Source organism: Tamandua tetradactyla, chromosome 2 (genome assembly GCF_023851605.1).
Source record: "Tamandua tetradactyla isolate mTamTet1 chromosome 2, mTamTet1.pri, whole genome shotgun sequence".
Classification (NCBI taxonomy): domain Eukaryota; kingdom Metazoa; phylum Chordata; class Mammalia; order Pilosa; family Myrmecophagidae; genus Tamandua; species Tamandua tetradactyla.
The window spans coordinates 156,675,475-156,695,021 of NC_135328.1; the positions used below are offsets into that span (position 1 = coordinate 156,675,475).

General features: G+C 38.0%; 1 protein-coding gene and 1 pseudogene across 2 annotated transcripts in view; both read right to left on the minus strand.

Moving 5' to 3' along the window:
• Nucleotides 1-7,629, minus strand: part of LOC143674112 (uncharacterized) — an 87,326-nt pseudogene extending 79,697 nt beyond the window's left edge. The window contains exon 1 of the transcript XR_013170874.1: nt 7,516-7,629. The product of XR_013170874.1 is annotated as an uncharacterized LOC143674112 (transcript). The remainder of the gene's footprint in view (nt 1-7,515) is intronic.
• LOC143674113 (uncharacterized) overlaps nt 1,797-19,547 on the minus strand; it is a 105,302-nt gene continuing 87,551 nt past the window's right edge. Inside the window, exons 5-8 of the mRNA XM_077149432.1 lie at nt 11,895-12,021; nt 11,048-11,137; nt 10,454-10,536; nt 1,797-10,007 (exon numbers count right to left, since the gene is read on the minus strand). Of these exons, the coding sequence (XP_077005547.1) occupies nt 8,949-10,007; nt 10,454-10,536; nt 11,048-11,137; nt 11,895-12,021 (1,359 nt within the window). The 3' untranslated portion in view covers nt 1,797-8,948. The remainder of the gene's footprint in view (nt 10,008-10,453; nt 10,537-11,047; nt 11,138-11,894; nt 12,022-19,547) is intronic.

The following is a 19,547-nucleotide window of genomic DNA, read 5'->3' on the forward strand; positions in this document are numbered from 1 at the left end:
CTGAACCTTAAGGACAATATGTTGAATGAAATGCCAGAAACAAAAAGACAAATATTATCATGCCTCACTCAAATGTACTAACTATAATATAAAAACTTGGCAAACTGAAGTCAAGAGCATGAGTTATCAGGTTGGGCCCTATTGTAAAGGGTCCTAGATTGTAAGTTCTTATAGCAGTCACATATATTCAGGAGTTGTAACTGTTATTTCTAAATTCTGAGATACTGAGCTGTTTGTATATAACCTGGTCATTCCCAGAGACTTTGCATATTTACATGACACCTGAGACTCAGACTTAGAGCTCTGAAGCTATGAAAGTCAACAGTACCCCACATAGGAACTGTTTAAAAAGTTGGAAAGGTGATCAGATACGGAGTAGAAATATGAATGAAGCTAATCTGGATAGGGCTAAGGTAGAGCAGAACACAGGGTAAAGGATGATATTGACTATTGTAAAATTTTAACTTCTGTGTGAGACCAAAGGAAGAGATGTTTATTTGGTGCAAAATTTTATTTTGGGTAGCATATTACCTAACTTAACTTGTCTGGTCAGTTTATTTGAACACTGTAATTATATGAAATCTTTAATATGATGTAAGATCTTGTTGGTTTGTCTAGGTTAGTGTGATGCCCTGATGTATTCCAGAGTATCTTTGACAGTGAATTAAGAAGTATCTGCAAAGTCCCCTTGGGGGTCTAGGTAAAAAGGAGGAAATATTAAATTTCCCCATTTGGAGAATTTCTGATATTCTCACAAGGAGTAGAGACAATTGAATAGGCTGAGACCTCAATCTTGGAGTTCACCTCTATAAAACTCCTGGGACTCACTGGTACCCAGCATCATGGGATTGAGAAAGCCTTAACCAAAAGGGGCTAGAGAAAAATGAGATAAAATAAAGTTTCAGAGAATGAGAGATTTCAAGCAAAGTCAATAGGTTACTCTGGAAGTTATTCTTATGCATTCTATAGATATCACTTTTTAGTTTATGGTATATTGGAGTGGCTACAAGGAGTACCTGAAACTGTTGAGCTGTGTTCCAGTAACCTTGATTCCTGAAGATGATTGTATAATGACGTAACTTTTACAATGTGACTGTGTGATTGTGAAAACCTTGTGTCTGATGATCCCTTTATCCAGGGTATGGAAAAACGAGTTTAAAAAAAAGGATAAAAAATAGATGAATAAATATGGAGGATAAGGGATAAAATAAATTGGGTAGATTGAAACACTACTGGTCACAAAGAGGGAAGGGTAATGGGTATGGGATGTATGAGTGTTTTCTTTTATCTTCTTCTGGAGTGATGCAAATATTCTAAAAATGGTCATGGTAATGAATACACAACTACGTGATATTAATAGTGACTGATTGTACACTATGTATGGACTGTATGTGTGTGGATTATTTGCCAATAAGAATATTTTTAAAAAGAAAGGTTGTGGGCAGGCTGCAGTGGCTCAGCAGGCAGAGTTCTCACCTGCCATGTTGGAGACCCAGGTTCAATTCCCAGTGCCAGCCCATGCAAAAAAAAAAAAAGAAAGAAAGATTGCATGGCTTAGCCTAGAACAGACCAAGTCAATTTAATCTCCAGAAATTGCTATCTGAAGAGATTTCAGACACAAATCCATTCAATACTAAGTTTGTGTTCCTCGATGGATTTCCAGGAATGCTTGAAATTTTCCATTTATGAGAAATTATAAAACAGAATCTGTATGGATTATCCATTTCCTAAAGTATTAAAATGTATAAAATAGACAAAATATAAAAATATATATAAAAGAGACTATTCTTGTAGCAGCTCAGGAGGTGCAGAATTAGAAATTTGCAATGAGATAATTGTAGTTCTCAAGCAGCATAGGAGCGTCACAATTCAACATTTCTGAAAAATTATCAAATGAAACAAGTAGATTCTTTCTTCTTGCTTGCCTTGTTTTTTACTGTGGTAGGGGCAATCTAAAGACAACTAGCCACGTTTCCCTATGACCCATAAAAACACCCTGTGCTTGGGATGAGATGTCATCCTGACTCCTGGAATGGGATGATAAATGTGGGCAGGTTCCCTTGTTGGGGGTGCCTGGAGATAAAACACATCCAATTGCAGACTGGCCTCCTGGCTCAATCCAGCCCCTTTTGCTCAGTTCACATGCAAACATTCACCAGAGACTCCTTGGCTATGTATGTGCATTTTATGGCACTTGTCCCATCCCTAATGCTATATATGTCCCCAGGAGTAAGGTCCCTTACCTACAGCACATAGGAAAGAGGTAAGCATGGAAATTACCTGCATGTGGCTTCAGAGGGGATCTGCTGGCCATGGAGGCTGATACCCACTAGAAAAACTGATCTTGCTTTGTCTCTTCTGTATATGATTAACAAGTGTTCCATCCACTGCCTCTAAGTTGGTCTTTCGTTGGAAAATCCAACATCTGCATGGAATCAGTTGACATCCTTTAGGTAGGACTCCTAACCTGGAGGTGTAATAGGTGTCTCTTCCCCAAAAAAAGTTTGATGCAGTGAGCACACTCACCAACTAAGCACTGCATGGCATGGTGGAAGCATAAGGGCTGTTTAGTAATCATGGTGTGGTTAAGTCACCCTGCGTGATGCTAGGCTGACTGAGGTACTTGCCTCCTTCTAGCTGCATGGGGTACATGGGATGTGAGAAATACTAAGGATGAAATGGTGTGATGCTGAGAATGGAGATGTGAGACGTGGATCTTAGGAAGAGTAGGCCCACATTGTTTGTGGGCCTTCTATTAGAGCTGCATCTATTCAATAATGGGCCAATGCAGATTTGGGTGTCTAGAGAAAAATGGAATAGCCTTAGGTGCACACTTGCCCCCCTCCAAACAGTGGAGGCCCTGGGTCATGGCCAAGTTCTACATAACCCCTGGGGAATGTGTTTCACCTGCTGAGACTTGGGGCAGCAGCATTCTTCCAAAACAACAGGACAGCCATACTTCCCTCAATTTCCCAGGCATCTGAGAGCCCTGTGGTGGTAGCACTCTCCCTGAACAATGGAAGGGAAGGCCCACCCTCTACAAACTGTGGAAAACTCATCCTTTCCATGTACATAGTGGTTCTACAATTCTGGCCTGAGGTGTCTTACTCTGGGCTTCATCTTCTATTTTTTTTTTTTTTTTTGTCTTTAATCTCTCTCTCTTTTTTTAATCCCTTTTATTCCAGACTGGCAGTAGTTTCAAAAACTTGTCAATTTCATATACAGCACACAAGGTTCCCAACCATCAGACAATAATTGGATTTTCCACAAATCCCTTCTGGATAACTCCATCTCCAAGTCTGACATGCACTGAAATGGCTGACTGGTTAAACCCTTACATGTACTTCCATTCTTTGGAACTCATTTTCTGGAAACTCAGAATTTTCCAAACCATCAATGTCTGGCTTCTTTGTACTCAAGAGTTCAGCTCGCAGTTGATGCCTTTCCTCTCATATTTTACTATAACCTGCAAGGAGAAGTCAGGCTGCATTTTCTACATTTAGTTTGGGAATTTCCTCAGCTAGATAGCCAAGCTCATTGCTTTCAAATTTTCCCTTCCATCCAACACCAGGGCTCAATTTTGTCAAATTATCTGCACTTAAATACAAGGATTGTCTTTCTTCTAGCTGGCAGTTACCCTGCATAATTTCTAAGGCCTCAGTAGAAGTACTTTTAGTGTCCCTATTTCTATCAACAGTCTCTCCAAGGTAATCTAGGCCTTTTCTATCAAGTACTCAGAATTCTTCCAGAATCCTCCCCTTATCCATTTACAAAGTTGTTCCAGCACTTTTAGATTTGCAAACACATCAGAACACCACTCTCCTGGTATTACAATCTGTTTGTTTGCTAAAGCTGCCAGATTGCAGTGTACCAGAAATGGATTGTCTTTTACAATGGGGATATATTGGTTTACAAATTCACAGTCCTATGGCTATGAAAGCATCCAAATTAAGACATCATCGAGAGGAAACCTTCTCTGAAAAAAGGCTACTGGCATCTGGGAAACCTCAGCCACCTGTCAAGGCATATGGCCAGTGTCTGCTGGCCCTTCTCTCCCAGAGTTCATAGCTTTCAGGATCTGACTTCAATGGCTCTTTCAGTTTCTATGGGTTCTTGCTTGCTTACTTCTGGGCTTTTCTCTCTGAGCTGTCAGCTTTTCTCTTTTATCCTCATAAAGGACTGCAGTAAAGGTTTAAGACCAACCTTGAATTGGGTGGGTCACAACTCAATTCAAACAAATTAATCAAAAGATCCCATCTACAACAAGTCTGCATCCACAGGAATGGATTAAAGGAACATATTCTTTTTTGTGGTATATAAAAAGTTTCAAACCAGCACAGCCTGTATTCCATATTTCCTTTAAAAGAAAACTTTTAACAAAAAAAGTTTAAAAGAAAGCTTTTATGTGTACAGACAGAGTCTCACAGTCCCACTAGTGAGATTTATCCTTAGACCAATTTTAGGGAATAAGAGAGAAGTGAAAAATATAAACATTAGCAGTGCTTAGACACAGGTGGCCAAGTGACAGTAATCATGGGGCCCCACAGTGGGAATGGAAAGCTGGCAGCCCTGGACTGAAATTGGTAATCCATGGTAGGCAAATGAGTATGGGGTGGGCACATTTGGCTCACTTATGCTGCTGAGGATTGTGGGTCTCACTGGTGAATGTGTTATAGGGCTTGACGGTTTGGCCTTTTGCAGCATAAAACACCGCCATTCCTTGAGGGGGTTTGTGTACTCACAACAAAGTGTTCAAGCCAAATCCATGGGTTATAGTCTCTCTCTTTTGCCACTTGAATTACAAAAACCCTGCTGGGGTATTCCTGCTCAGGGGGAGAAAAAGAAATTACCCTATTGGTTCAGGATGTACTGCACACAGGAGTATTAAAAAACATCTCCTCACCATTTAAAAGCCTAGTATGCGCCTTTAAAAATAATCAGGAGACTAGAAATTAACAGAGCATTGCAGAAAAAATTTCTGAGGTGCTACCCTTGGGCCATACTTTATGTGACACCACTGTCACATAAGTATGTCAGTGAGGTGGTGGCAGCCCACGCAGGACTATTTTTAACCTGAATAATGAATTGTTATGAATCCCTTTGTGGGACAAAGATCAAGATCAAATAGCATTCATGTGGAATAGTCTACAGTATACACATCACTTGGTACCTCAGGGAAATTTCAATTCCTCTGCAGTATGTCACCAGTGGGTAGTGCTAGACTTGCAACAAGCATAATTACTGAAATAAGTACTTGTCATCCAATATATAATGAAATGGTTAGGCTTGCCTAATGAAAAGTTATTCACTTATGGTTAAAGTCCAGGAAAATGTTCCAATCAAGTCATCAGCTTTCCTCATGAAGACCAGCTGCCAGTGACCCTTGATTCCCCTGTTACATGGCAAAGCACATGGTGGTATCTGCTGGTCTTTCCCTCTTCAAGTTTTGTTGATCTCAACTTTTTGTTTATATGGATTTGTCTCAATTTCATTGTCTTATGTAGGACTTCAATAAGAGGATTAAAACCATTCAGATGGAGGTGTGTCACACTTTAACTGAAGTAGCCTCAATAAAGAATATACTTAAAATGAGTTTACACCAACAGGAATGGGTTAGGTTTAAGAACATGTTTTTCTGTGGTATATTCAGCTTCGAACCACCACAGCTTATAATCAGAGGCACAAACAAGGCAAAGTCAAACAGAAGACATTACTATTGGCAGCTCTACTACCAAAAGGGAGGTCCAGCAGCTGAAAAGTATGTTTCGGTAATAGAGAAAACATGTGCTACATCTAGACATTCATCTGGACTATCTAATTAATATCACCTACAATGTGGCTACCTTTGAATGGGGTCCCCAACAACAGCAGGTTATGCAAGCCATGAAACAGGTGGTGACACATTTTGCCACTGAGGCTAATGGAGCTTGTCTATGGAACTAAGGTGTTGATGACTCCTATACAGAGAAGGGAGTTTATAGCAAGAAGAAAATGCTAGCATAGTGTGCTGGCCCTTGGACTTTGGACATGAAAACTATCCTAGGTGACCACTAAATATCACCCACATCCCCTTAGAATGGCAGCTTTTAGGACTGTTATTGGGTCTTCATGGAATCTGAGCATTTAACCACTGATGTGCCCTCTGACTGTATGGCCAGAACTGTCCATCATCACATGGGCACTCACTAATATTACTAATAAAGTAGGACAGTTTCAACAAAGCATCATCAAATGGAAATAGTACATACAAGAACAAGCCCCAGCAGGACCTAAAGGAGTTAGCCAACTCCATGAATAAAGTTCTACATCGCTAGATGAGCCTAAAAGCCCACAGGGGATGGTCATGACCCTCCCCTGGCTAAGAAGAGTGGTCCAGATGATAGTAAGGGTTGGTTTGCAGAACAAACTGCCACTCATAGCTAAAGGGGTCCAATGGGCAAGTCACCATCTGTTACAAAGATGACCACATTTGATTAAGACTGGATGAGTGCAGCCAGTCTAATGGGTTAAACTCTACATGTTAGTGCTGGCTGTGAGGGTACTCCAACAAAAACTTTCTGCTACCTATGCATGGGCTCTTGGAAATGGAATACCCATATTGTCCAGTTACTGGAAAATGGAGTATAAGAAGCACCTCCACATGGGCACAGGGCCTATAGCAACAGCTTATTAGAAAGCAGATTAATCTGTTACCATTGTTGTCATCCATTGCAAAAGGCCATTTGAAGCAAAACACACAGAAGCCAGACTCAGGTGGAAGAATAAGCCAAATCATGAGAAATCACTCTAGAAGAGGCAAAGGCCAAAGGTACTGCAGTCATGTGACTCCTGACAATGAACTCAGACCAGACAGCATGGTGTGCTGAGCCTTACCATCTGAGGATTAGGTCCTGCATGAGGGTATCAAGTCAATCACCTTACACTGCTTATTTCTAGTCATGGGTTCCAAAGACAAAGGTGTCTCATGACATTAGACACATATTCTATATGTGGGACAGCAATTAACATGTAGCGTGTAGATGCCAGGACCACTGTTGCAGGTTTGGATAATATCTTGGCTATATGATCTGATATACAAAGACTCCAATCAGATCAAGATATCTCACTTATGCTCACATGCCAAGCAATGGACATGTTCCCATTGTGTAATATTGGCCTCTTATACTCCTTATGACCTTCAAGCAAATGGGGCAATAGAACATTGGAATTGTAACTCAAGTACCAATTATAGAAAGCCATGAGGAAGAACAGTTTATTGAGTGGTATCCCATTGTAATTAAGCTATCTGGACACTGGACACTGCATTCCAGTGTAAGGGGTATGTGACAATGGGTTCAAGGAAAGAAGAGCCATAAATTTTTAGACCTCAAAGTTCCCAAAGGCAGCCTAGTACAACTCCTTTGAAAGGCAACTTCTGGTATGCTATTGCACCTTGGTAATACTAAGAGATCTCATGTCATCCTGAGGCTAGGATTCCCCAAGATACCATAGGTACTAGAAAATCAGAACACTTACCAGGGTCCCCAGGAAGTTACATGGTTGCATGAGCAGTTGGCAGAAGTGCCCCACAACAGTGATCCTGTAGAAGGTCCTTCCCTACATGCATTGAAATCCAGAAGATACCAACTCACGGATGTCACATCAGACCCACCACATGCTCAGTGCTGGTTTACTGATGTATCAGCCAAGTGGAAGCCATCCAGCATCAATTGGGAGAAGGCCACTGTTTTCCTTGATTTTGGCAGATTATACACCACCTCTGGCACTGAAAAAAGTGCCCAATGGGCTTAATTAGTAGTTCTAAATTCTGACACCGTGAAATTGTGAGGTTAGGAATACATAGTACCTCTCATTAACTTTCTAACACATAGAAAACTTCATTTTTACTGTGGAAAATGTCACCTTACTAAATTACTAATTGCCTCCAATATTTTTGGAAATGTAATGGTGGCTCCTATATTTCCAATCATATCATCTTCAAACACAAGTAGTTTGCTTTTTCTTTAGTCTTTACTACACTACCTAAGCACTTGATCATATCTATTTATAGTGGAAGTGTTGAGAGAAAAACTTTTCATGATCTATATTTAGTGTTTCAATCACAAGGAGTTCATTCATTTTATTTAAAAGAGAAATTATAAACTAAGCACTCCCACATTGAGTAGAGACACAGGGTTTATCACATGTGATTTCTCAAGTTTTTCTTCAGTTAGGGTGGTAGATGAAGACTCTCCACTTTATAATGTGAACATAATATATTATAATGTGAATATTCATATAGCATATTACCAGACCATCTACTATGGGCCTTGATATATAGATGACACTCATATGGATTCTCTTCAGTATGAATTTCCTTAGATTAACTGAAATAGTACAGATGACTGAAGGCACTACCATACTGATTACAAACACTGATTACAAACATAGTGTTTCTTCAGTATGTGAGTTCTCTGGTGTGTATTAAGGTTAAATCTATAGCTGAAATCTCTTCATTATTCCAAACATTTATAGTGTGAACTCTCATTCTATCTAAGGTCAAAATATTGACTGAACACTTTTCCACACTGATGACTTTCACAGGATTTCTCTCAAGTTTGAAATAATTTCATGTTGTCTCAGTTTATAAAAAGTATTTTTTCCTATATAGATGGTATTCATATAGTTTCTGTCCACAGTGCATTCTCTCATGTTGCCTGAGATATATAAGGGCACACTTTTCTAGACAGATGGTTTTTCTATCCAGTGTGAGTACCCTCATGTTGTTGAAGATGAGACTATCAACTGAAGGCTTTCCCACACAGAGGACATTCATGTGATTTCTCTGCTGTATGAATTCTCTCATGCCGCTTAAGGTTAGAGGGATGAACGAAGGCTTTCCTACATAGACAGCATTCATAGTGTTTCTCCCCAGTGTGAATTCTCTCACGTTGTTTAAGATAGGAATATCAGCTGAAGGTTTTCCCACACTGGCAACATTCAGGAGGCTTCTGTTCAGAGTGAATTCTCTCATGTCGTTTAAAGGCAGAGCAACGAATGAAGGCTTTCCCACATGCATGGCATTCAAAGGATTTCTCTCCAGTGTGAGTTTTCTCATGTTTTTTGAGGGTTGACCAGTGACTGAAGGCATTCCCACACACACTGCATTCATATGGTTTCTCTCCAGTGTGAATTCTCTCATGTTTTCTAAGGTAGGAATATTGACTAAAGACTTTACCACACAGATGACATTTATGGGGTTTCTCTCCAATGTGTGATCTCTCATGTTGTCTAAGCTGAAAATATCGACTAAAAGATTTCTCACATACATGACATTTGTAGGGTTTCTTTCCAATGTGAGATCTCTCATGTTGTTTAAGTTGAGAATGTCGGCTGAAGGCTTTGCCACATAGAGGACATTCATAGGGTTTCTCCCCACTGTGCGTTCTCACATGTTGTCTAAGGTGAGAATATCGAATGAAAGCTTTCCCACACAGATGACATGCATAGGATTTCTCTCTAGTGTGAGTTCTTTCATGTTGTCGAAGATTAGAAGATTGACTGAAGGCTTTCCCACATACATGACACTCATAGGGTTTCTCTCCAGTGTGAGTTCTCTCATGTTTTATGAGATTACAAGATTGACTGAAGGCTTTTCCACATAGATGACATTCATATGGCTTCTCTCCAGTGTGAATTCTCTCATGCTGCCTAAGCTGAGAAATTTTAATGAAAGCTTTCCTACATACAAGGCATCCATATGGTTTATCTCCAATATGAATGCCATTGTATTGACTTTTCCTGGAGCTTGCATTAGCACTTTGATGACATTCATAAGATCTATTGCTAGTATGAATCTGCTTATGTTGATTAAAAGATGACTGTTCACTGAGGACTTCTCCATGTGACTTGCAGAAATGAGGTTTCTTTATCATGTGAATTAATGCATGTGGAGTCACTGTGGATCTGTGATCAGAATCTTCTTGCAAATCATTGCATTTAAAGGAATTATTTTGAGTATAAGAACTCTGCAATGGGGGAGTAAGATGAGAGACTGTAAAACATTTGTCCATACACATAAATTTCTTCATTTCCCTACATATGAATTCTAGACTAATCCTGTATTGACAGTCTCCAATTAAACTCTTCCCATTTTAGTTTCATATACACATTATTCTCCTTCATGACCAGAGATTTTCTCTATTACAGCATCCTAACTGAAAAGTTATATGATCAAGTTTGAACTTCATGTTTCAAAGTTTAAAATTGTGAATCATGTTTACACAATCATCTTTTTATAGTTAAGTTTTGTGTTCAGTTTACTATTTCCTGAAATTCAAATTATCACCAATTTTTGCTTGATTAGCATTTCATCCCAAAACTCATTAAAGTGAGATGATTGTACTGAATTCCTAGTTAATTCCATCCAGAGATATTTATTTGGAAAACTAGGATTCACATCAATGAAGCTTACCAATGACATGATGTTAGATGTGTCTTTCCTGCAGGTAGGTTGTACAAATAGCATTTCTTGTTTTTTAAAGGCACTTTTCCTGCCTGTAATTATTAGGAAAAAATACAATAAATTGTTAGAGTAGCAGCAGAATGAAAATTTTGGAAGGTCCCAAATATCCCTATCAGCATTTATCAAACGTTGTCATTTCATGGTTAAAGAATATTAAATTAATGAATATTCTAAGCAGAAGAAAACATTATAGAATATTAACAATCAGAATAGTCTCATGATTGAAATATGAGAAAAAAGAAGGTGGAATGTAAGGTAGGTGAAAAAAAGGAAAAATCTTCTAAGAATAGGACCAGGAAACATTCATTATGGGAAAACTAAATTTGAATAATACCTGAGTATTTTATTCCTAAAGTAAAGGATACATGAATAGAGCTTCATGAGAATGTGGAATAATGACATACAAAGAAAAATTCACCAATATCCTTGTCTATATTGCATAAATCATAACTCACTTAAGGAAACTGAAGGTGGCATTTCCAAGGACCTAATCACTAACTGATGAGGCCCCTCCTCTACTGAGGCAAGTTTCCGAGAGCTCACCTGGGATTTGGAGAAATCCTATTCCTTCTCTCCACACTTCCCCTCCTTGTATCAACTGAGAAAGTACATCTGATTTGAAGATCTGACATCCTGTGTGTAGGAAAAGATAAATAAATTTTGAGTTAAGTGTAAATAACGGTGCATTATCAAGTCCATGGCAAGCTACCAAAGAAAAGGATAAGCATTGAATGTCAGGAAGGCAAAAGTACTTTAAGCACAGAACGCTAAAAATATTTCACCAGCTATAGGATAAATTTTGACCTTGTTCCCATTACAGTGGGTATCTTAGGTTGTTGCTGCCCAGGCACAAGCACAAAGAGAAATGGCAGAATCCACTATATTCTATATGGTGAGAAATTCTGTTTCAAAAGTGGCTGATTATTTAAAAAAAATAATACAATAAACATAAACTCTGCTAAATCAACCCTAATTCTATATGGGAAATGATATACATGGTGTTCATTCTATTGTGTTCTGAAACCTCAGCATAACCCTTACAGCAGAATGTTTATTCACTTATTTATGCACTCAAACATTTTTAACTGACTTCTTAGCACTGTCCTTAGTGCTGGAGACAAAATTCAAGAATGATATTAACTTGTGCCAAAAAAAATTAACTTCTAGGAGGATGAAATACATATAAATAAAAAGTAAGGAAATACATTTCAGTTGTACATGTTATAAAATTAAATGATATAATCTATTAATAAAAATATAACAATATATATAAAAGGTTATACAACAATATGGAGAAGCTGACCTAGATACTTGAATAAATAAACAGAAGATGATATATGATAGATACACAGGTAGATTATCAATGATAGATAAATTTTGAGACACTCACCTACTGAGACAAGAAGCTTGATATTCTCCCGCATGACTTCTCTGAACAGCTTTCTCTGGGATGTGTCTAGCAGGGCCCACTCTTCCTGGGTGAAGTCCACAGCTACATCTTTGAAGGTCATTAACTTCTAAAATATCACAGAAATTTGGATTCAAACAGGGTCATCCTTACCAATGTCCTGAGTGCAATGCTCAAAATGAGAGCACTGAGGAAGTTGATGCTGTGTATATAGAGCTCAAAATGTTTTTGGAGTTCCAGTAAGATCACTCTCAATCTACTCTGGTTCCAAGATGGCGGTTTAGTGAGGTATGGAATTTAGTTCATCCCTCTGGAGCACCTATTAAATAGTCAGAAATGGTACAGAACAACTGTTGGAGCCACATTAATGACTGGACACAAAGCATACACCAGTCTGGAAAGCTGGACAAGCTGAAATCCCACCTAGAACTGAAGGTTCCCCAAGTTGTGGAGACTGGCATCCCTTCCCCACAGGTGGTTCCAAGAAGGGAAAGGAAAGAGACTTTAATAGCAGCAGGGGCTGAGCTCAAGCAAGCTCCAATTGTGGAATTAATTAATGAATTCTGACTACTGAAAATAGGTCCCAAAATCAGATAAACCATGAATAAGTGCTAAAGGTACTAGGAGTTTTTGCCCTGGCACAAAGTGGGCAGGGCTGGTGGGGGGCAAAAAACAGAGGTTTTCTTGGATCAGACAGCACAAAATAAATGAAAAGGGCTGGACCCTAAAAAGGTGGGGGGGGGGGCACACAGAACCTGGAGATACATAGAGCAACAAACCAACTCAAGCTATGGATGAACAAACCTGCGGAATGGGTGTCCTGCTCTGAAGAAGAATTTTTTTTTTGCTTTGTTTCTTCTGCTTAACTGCTCATTAGATAAAACTGCAATGATTCTCAGCTCCAACTGCCCAGGCAAGACAGAATTAAGCTTGTCTGAGAGACAAAGAGGCTGGTCAGGTGAAAGGAATTAATTCCCTGGAGGCTATGCCTTCCCCATGAGAGGGAAGGGGCCAAGCTCAGGTGGAATCCCTCCCTCAAGGAATTCAGACCCAAGGGACTGGAAAACTGAAGCAATTAAAGCCAGCCTACAACATCCCCTCTGCCTCAACCACAACCCTAGTAGGGAGAGTCTGCTGTAGTTAAAGGCACTGAATCATTTTATGATGGTTGGACCCGCAGACAGACAAACGCCACATATTGGGCAGGATAGGCAAAAAAGAGAGTCTAGAGGCTTCACAGGAAATTCTGTCAACCTGCTAGGTCTCACCCTCAGAGAAAATTGATGCAGATGAATGTTTCCTCTTGAGAGGAGGCCAGTCTGGTCTGGGAAAATCTGACTGGAGTCTACAATACATAAGTAGACCCTCCTAAGAAAAACAAAAAAAGACACCAGCTTATTCTAGACTTCCTAAAGGAAAAAAGTTTCCATACAGGCATGGCAAAAACCAGAAAAATAAGAACTGAAAAATTCTGATCCACTAAACAAAATCTATGCTAGAGGTCTAGAATGACAGGAACTGAATGTCAAAGAACAGATAAAAAACAAAGCTATCCAGTAAGAAAATCCTAGGTAAAAGTTTGAAAACAATACTCACAATAAACTAATTAAGGAAATTAAATGTCTACATGTCATCAAAAATAACGAGTCATACTAGGAAAATTGAAGATATGGCCCAGTTACAGGAACAAACCAACAATTCAAATGAGATACAGGAATTGAAACCATTAATTCAGGATGTTTGAACAGACATGGAAAACCTCATCAAAAATCAAATCAATGAATTGAGGGAGGATATAAAGAAGGCAAGCAATGAACAAAAAGAAGAAATAAAAAATCTGAAAAAATAATCACAGAACTTATGGGACTGAAAAGGTACAGTAGAAGAGATGAAAAAAATAAACAATGGAAACCCATAATGTTAGATTTCAAGAAGCAGAAGAAAGGATGGAACATCTGAAATCCAACAAACAAAAGAAATTATAGGGGAAAGAATGGGAAAATATGAGCAGGGAATTGAATAACAATATGAAATGCATGAAAATGTGTGGTGTGGGTGTCCAGAAAAAGAAGAGAAGGGAAAAGGAGGAGAAAGACCAATGGAGGAAATTATCACTGGAAATTTCCCAACTCTTATGAAAGACTTAAAATTAAAGATCCAAGAGTGCAGCATACCCCAAACAGAATAGATCCAAATAGACGTACCCCAAAGACACTTACTAACTAGAATGTCAGATGTCAAAGAGAAAGAAATTTGAAAGCAGCAAGAGTAAAACAATCCAGCACATAGAAAGGAAGCCTAATAAGACCCTGTGTAGATTTCTCAGCAGAAACCATGGAGGCAAGAAGACAGTATGATATATTTAAGATTCTAAAAGAGAAAAACTGCCAAACAAGAATTCTAAATCCAGCAAAACTGCCCTTCAAAAATGAGGGGAAAATTAAAATTTTTCAGACAAAAAATGACTGAGGGAATGTGTGACCAAGAGACTGGCTCTGCAAGGAATACTAAATGGAACACTAGAGGCAGATAAGAAAAGACAGGAAAAAGAGGCATGGAAAATAGTGTAGAAATAAAGATTATTGGTAAAGGTAAAAAGAGAAAAAAATTAGATATCAAATATAAAATCCAAAAGGCAAAATGGTAGAAGAAAGTACTGCCCTTACAGTAATGATACTAAGTTTTAATGGATTAAACTCCTAAATCAAAAGACAAAGAGTGGCAGAATGGATTAAAAAACAGGACCCATCTCTATGCTGACTACAGGAGATGTATTTTAGACACATGACTACAGGAGATGCATTTTAGACACATGGACAAACATAGGTTGAAAGTGAAAGCTTGGGAAAAGAGATTTCAAATCTCTTGTTATTTGCAAATAACAATCAGAAAAGAGCAGGAGTAGCTATACTAATATCTGACCAATTAGACTTCAAATGTAAAACAATTAAAAGAGACAAAGAAGGACACTATGTATTAATAAAAGGAACAATTCAACAAAACATAACAATCATAAATATTTATGCAGCAAGCCAGAGTGCTCTAAAATACATGAGGCAAACATTGACAACACTGAAAAGAGAAATAGACACGTCCACCATAATAGTTGGAGACTTAAATTCCCCGTTCTCATCAATGGATAGAATATCTAGACAGAGGATAAATAAAGAGACAGGGAATTTGAATAATACAATAAATGAACTAGACTTAAAAGACATTTATAGAATATTACACCCCACAACAGCAGGATATACCTTTCTATCAAGTGGTCATGGATCATTCTCAAGGACAGATCATATACTGGGTCACAAAGCAAGTCTGAATAAATTTAAAAAGACGGAAATCATACAAAAAACTTTCCCAGACCATAAAGGAATGAAGGTGGAAATCAATAATAGGCATAGGGCCAGCAAATTCACAAATACATGGAGGCTCAACAACACACTCTTAAACAACCAGTGGGTCAAGGAAGAAATTACAAGAGAAATCAGAAGATATCTTCAGGCAAATGAAAATGAAAACACGACATAAAAAATTTATGGGATACAGCAAAAGCAGTGCTAAGAGGGAAATTTATCACCTTAAATGACTATATCAAAAAAGAAAAAAGAGCAAAACTTGAGGAATTAACTGTTCATTTGGAAGAAAGAGCAGCAAACTAATACAAAAGCAAGCAAAGGAAAGAAACAACAAAGATTAGAGCAGAAATAAATGAAATTGAGACCAGAAAGACAATCAAGAAAACCAACAAAACCAGAAGTTCACTCTTTGAGAAAATCAATAAACTTGATGGACGTTTAGCAAGGTTGACAGAAAAAGAGAGAGGAGGCAAATAAATAAAATCAGAAATAGAAAAGGGGACATAACCACACAACTCATAGAAATAAAGGAGGTAATGAAAGGATACTATCAACAACTTTATGTTAATAAACTATACAATGTAGATGACATTAACAGCTTCCTAGAAAGGCATGAACAACGAACATTGACTTGAGAAGAAATAGACAACCTCAACAAGCCAATCACAAGTAAAGAAATTGAATCAGTCATTATGAAGCTCCCATAAAAGAAAAGTCCAGGACCAGATGGCTTCACATGTGAATTCTACCAAGCATTCAAGAAAGAATTAGTACCAAATTCTGCTCAAACTCTTCCAGAAAATTGAAGAGGAGGGAAAGCTACCTAACTCATACTATGAAGGCAACATCACCCTCATACCAAATCCAAACAAAGATACTACAAGAAAAGAAAATTACACACCAATCTTCTAATGAATATAGATGCAAAAATCCTCAACAGGGCAGGCCACGGTGGCTCAGCAGGCAAAGAGTTCTTGCCTGCCATGCCGGAGACCTGGGTTCGATTCCTGGTGCCTGCCCATGCAAAAAAAAAAAAAAAAAAAAAAAACCTCAACAAAGTTCTTGCAAATCAAATCCAGCAGCACATTACAAGAATTATACACCACGACCAAGTGGAATTTATCCCAGATATGCAAGGATGGTTCAATATAAGAAAATCAATTAGTGTAATACACCATACCAACAAATCAAAGCAGAAAAACCACATGATCATCTTAATTGATGCAGAAAAGGCTGACAGAGTTCAGTATCCTTTCTTAATGAAAATTTCAAAGGACAGGAATAGAAGGGAACCTTCTCAACATGATAAAGGGAATATATGAAAAACCCACAGCTAACATCATCCTCAATAGCAAAATACTGAAAGCTTTCCCCCTAAGATCAGGAACAAGACAAGGATGACCACTGTCACCATTGTTATTCAACATTGTGTTGGAAGTTCTAGCCAGAGCAATTAGACAAGAAAGAGAAATACAAGGCATCAAAATTGGAAAGGAAGAAGTAAAACTCTGTTTACAGATGATATGATACTATATGTTGAAACCAAAAAAAAATCCACAGCCAAATTACTAGAGCTAATAAATGAGTAAAGCAAAAGGGCAGGCTACAAGGATAACACTCAAAAATCTGCACTGGTTTTATATATTAGTAAGGAGCAATCTGAGGGTGAAATCAAGAAAAAAATTCCATTTACAATTGCAACAAAAAGAATGAAATATTTAGGAATAAATTTAACTAAGGGTACAAAAGACCTGCACAAAGAAAACTACAAGAAATTGCTTAAAAAAATCACAGAAGACCTAAATAAATGGAAGGGCATATCATGCTCATGGATTGGAAGACTAAATATAGTTAAGATGTCAATTCTACCTAAATTTATTTATACATTCAATTCAACACTAGTTAAAATCCCTAAAACTTACTTTGCAAAAATAGAAACACCAATAACCAAATTTATTTGGATGGGCTAAAAATATCTTGAGAAAGAAAAATGAAGTCAGAGGTCTCACATTCCCTGTCTTTAAGGCAAATTATGAAGCTACAGTGGTCAAAACAGCATGGTACTGTCATAGAGATAGATATATTGACCAATGGAATTGAATAGATTATTCAGATATAGACCCTCTCATCTATGGACAATTGATCTTTGATAAGGCAGTCAAGCCAACTCACCTGGGACAGAACAGTCATAAATGGTGCTTGGAGAACTGGATATCCATATGCAAAGCAATGAAAGAAGATCCATATTTCACACCTTATACAAAAATTAACTCAAAATGGATCAAGGACTTAAACACTCAAGATAAGACCATAAAACTTTTTAAAGAAAATGTAGGAAAATATCTTATAAAACTTGTGAAAGGAGGCAGTTCACTAGGTCTTATACCCAAAGCACAAACACTGAAGAAAGAAATAGATAAATGGGAATTCCTCAAAACTAAATACTTTTGTGCATCAAAGAACTTTGTCAAGAAAGTAAAAAGGCAGATTATACAATGGGAGACAATATTTGGAAATCACATACTAGATAAGGGTCTAGTATCCAGAATATAATAAAGAGATTGTTGAACTCAACAATAAAAAGACAAACAAACCAATTATAAAATGGGCAAAAGATATGAACAGACATTTCTCAGAAAATTAAATACAAATGGCTAAAAAGCACATGAAAAGATGCTCAACTTTCCTGGCTATTAGGAAAAAGCAAATCAAAACCACAATGAGATACCCAGAATGGCCATTATGAATAAAACAGAAAACAACAAGTGCTGGAGAGGATGTGGAGAAAAAGGCACACTTATCCACTGTTGGTTGTTGGTGGGAATGTAAAATGGTACACCAGCTATGGAAGGCAATTTGGCAGCTCCTCAGGAAGCTAAGTATAGAGTTGCCATATGATCCAGCAATACCATTGCTACATATCTATTCAGAGGACATGAGGGCAAGGAAACAAATGAACACTTGCACCCAAATGTTTATAGCAGCATTGTTTACAATTGCCAAGAGATGGAAACAGCCCAAATGTCCATCAACAAATGAGTGGCTAAACAAGCTGTGGTTTATACATATGATGGAATATTACACAGCTGACAGATAGAATAAAGTCATGAAGCATGTAACAACATGGATGGACCTTGAGGTCGTTATTCTGAGTGACATTAGCTAGAATCAAAAGGTCAAATACTGTACGGTCTCATTGATATGAACTAACATTAATGAGTGAACTTGGAGAATCTCAGTTAAGAACAGAAGTCCTCAGGAGATAGAAATAAGGTAGAGATTGGGTAATTGGAGCTGAAGGGATACAGTTTGTGCAACAGGAGTCATTGTAAAAATTCAGAAATTGATAGTGCAATACTACCTAACTGTAAGTACACTGAATGAAGTTGGATGTGAGAAAGATAGAGGGAGGAGGGCTGGGGGCACATATGAAACCAGAAGGAAAGATAGATGATAAAGACTGAGACAGTATAATCTAGGAATGCCTAGAATGTACAATGATAGTGACAAAATGTACAAATTAAAAAAATTTTTTGCATGAGGAAGAACAAAGGAATGTCAATACCACAGGGTGTTGAAAATAGATGGTCATTCATACTTTAAAACTTCAAGTTCCGTGTGAGACTAAAGCAAGAAATGTTTATTTGCTACAAAATTTATATTTCAACTAGTGCATTTTCTAATTTAACTTACATGGACAGTTTAATTGAACACCATAAGTACATGGTACCTTGAATAGGACATGAAATTTCATAGATTTGTCCAGATTAGTGTGATGCCCCAATAAATTTCAGAGGGATTTGAACAGTGAATAAAGAAGTATTTGCAAAGTCCCTTTGGGGGAATGGGGAGAAAGGGGGAAAAGTCAACTTCCTTTTTGGAGAATTTCTGATATTCTGGCAAGCAGTTGGGACAACCAAATCAATAGCCCAAGCCCTCAATCTTGGGGTTTGTTACCATGAAACTTATCCCCACAAAGGATAGGGTAAGCCTACTTAAAATTAGGCTTAAAGTCACCCCCAGAGAACCTCTTTTGTTGCTCAGATGTGGCCTCTCTCTCTCTCAGCCAACATGGCAAGTGAACTCACTGCCCTCCCTCTCTCTACATGGGACATGACTCCCAGGGGTGTTAACCTCCCTGACAAAGTGAGACAGAAATGCCAGAATGAGGTGGGACTCCACATCAAGGGATTGAGAAAATCTTTTTGACCAAATGAGGGAAGAAAGAAATGAGACAAAATAAAGTGTCAGTGCTGAGAGATTTAAAACTCAATTG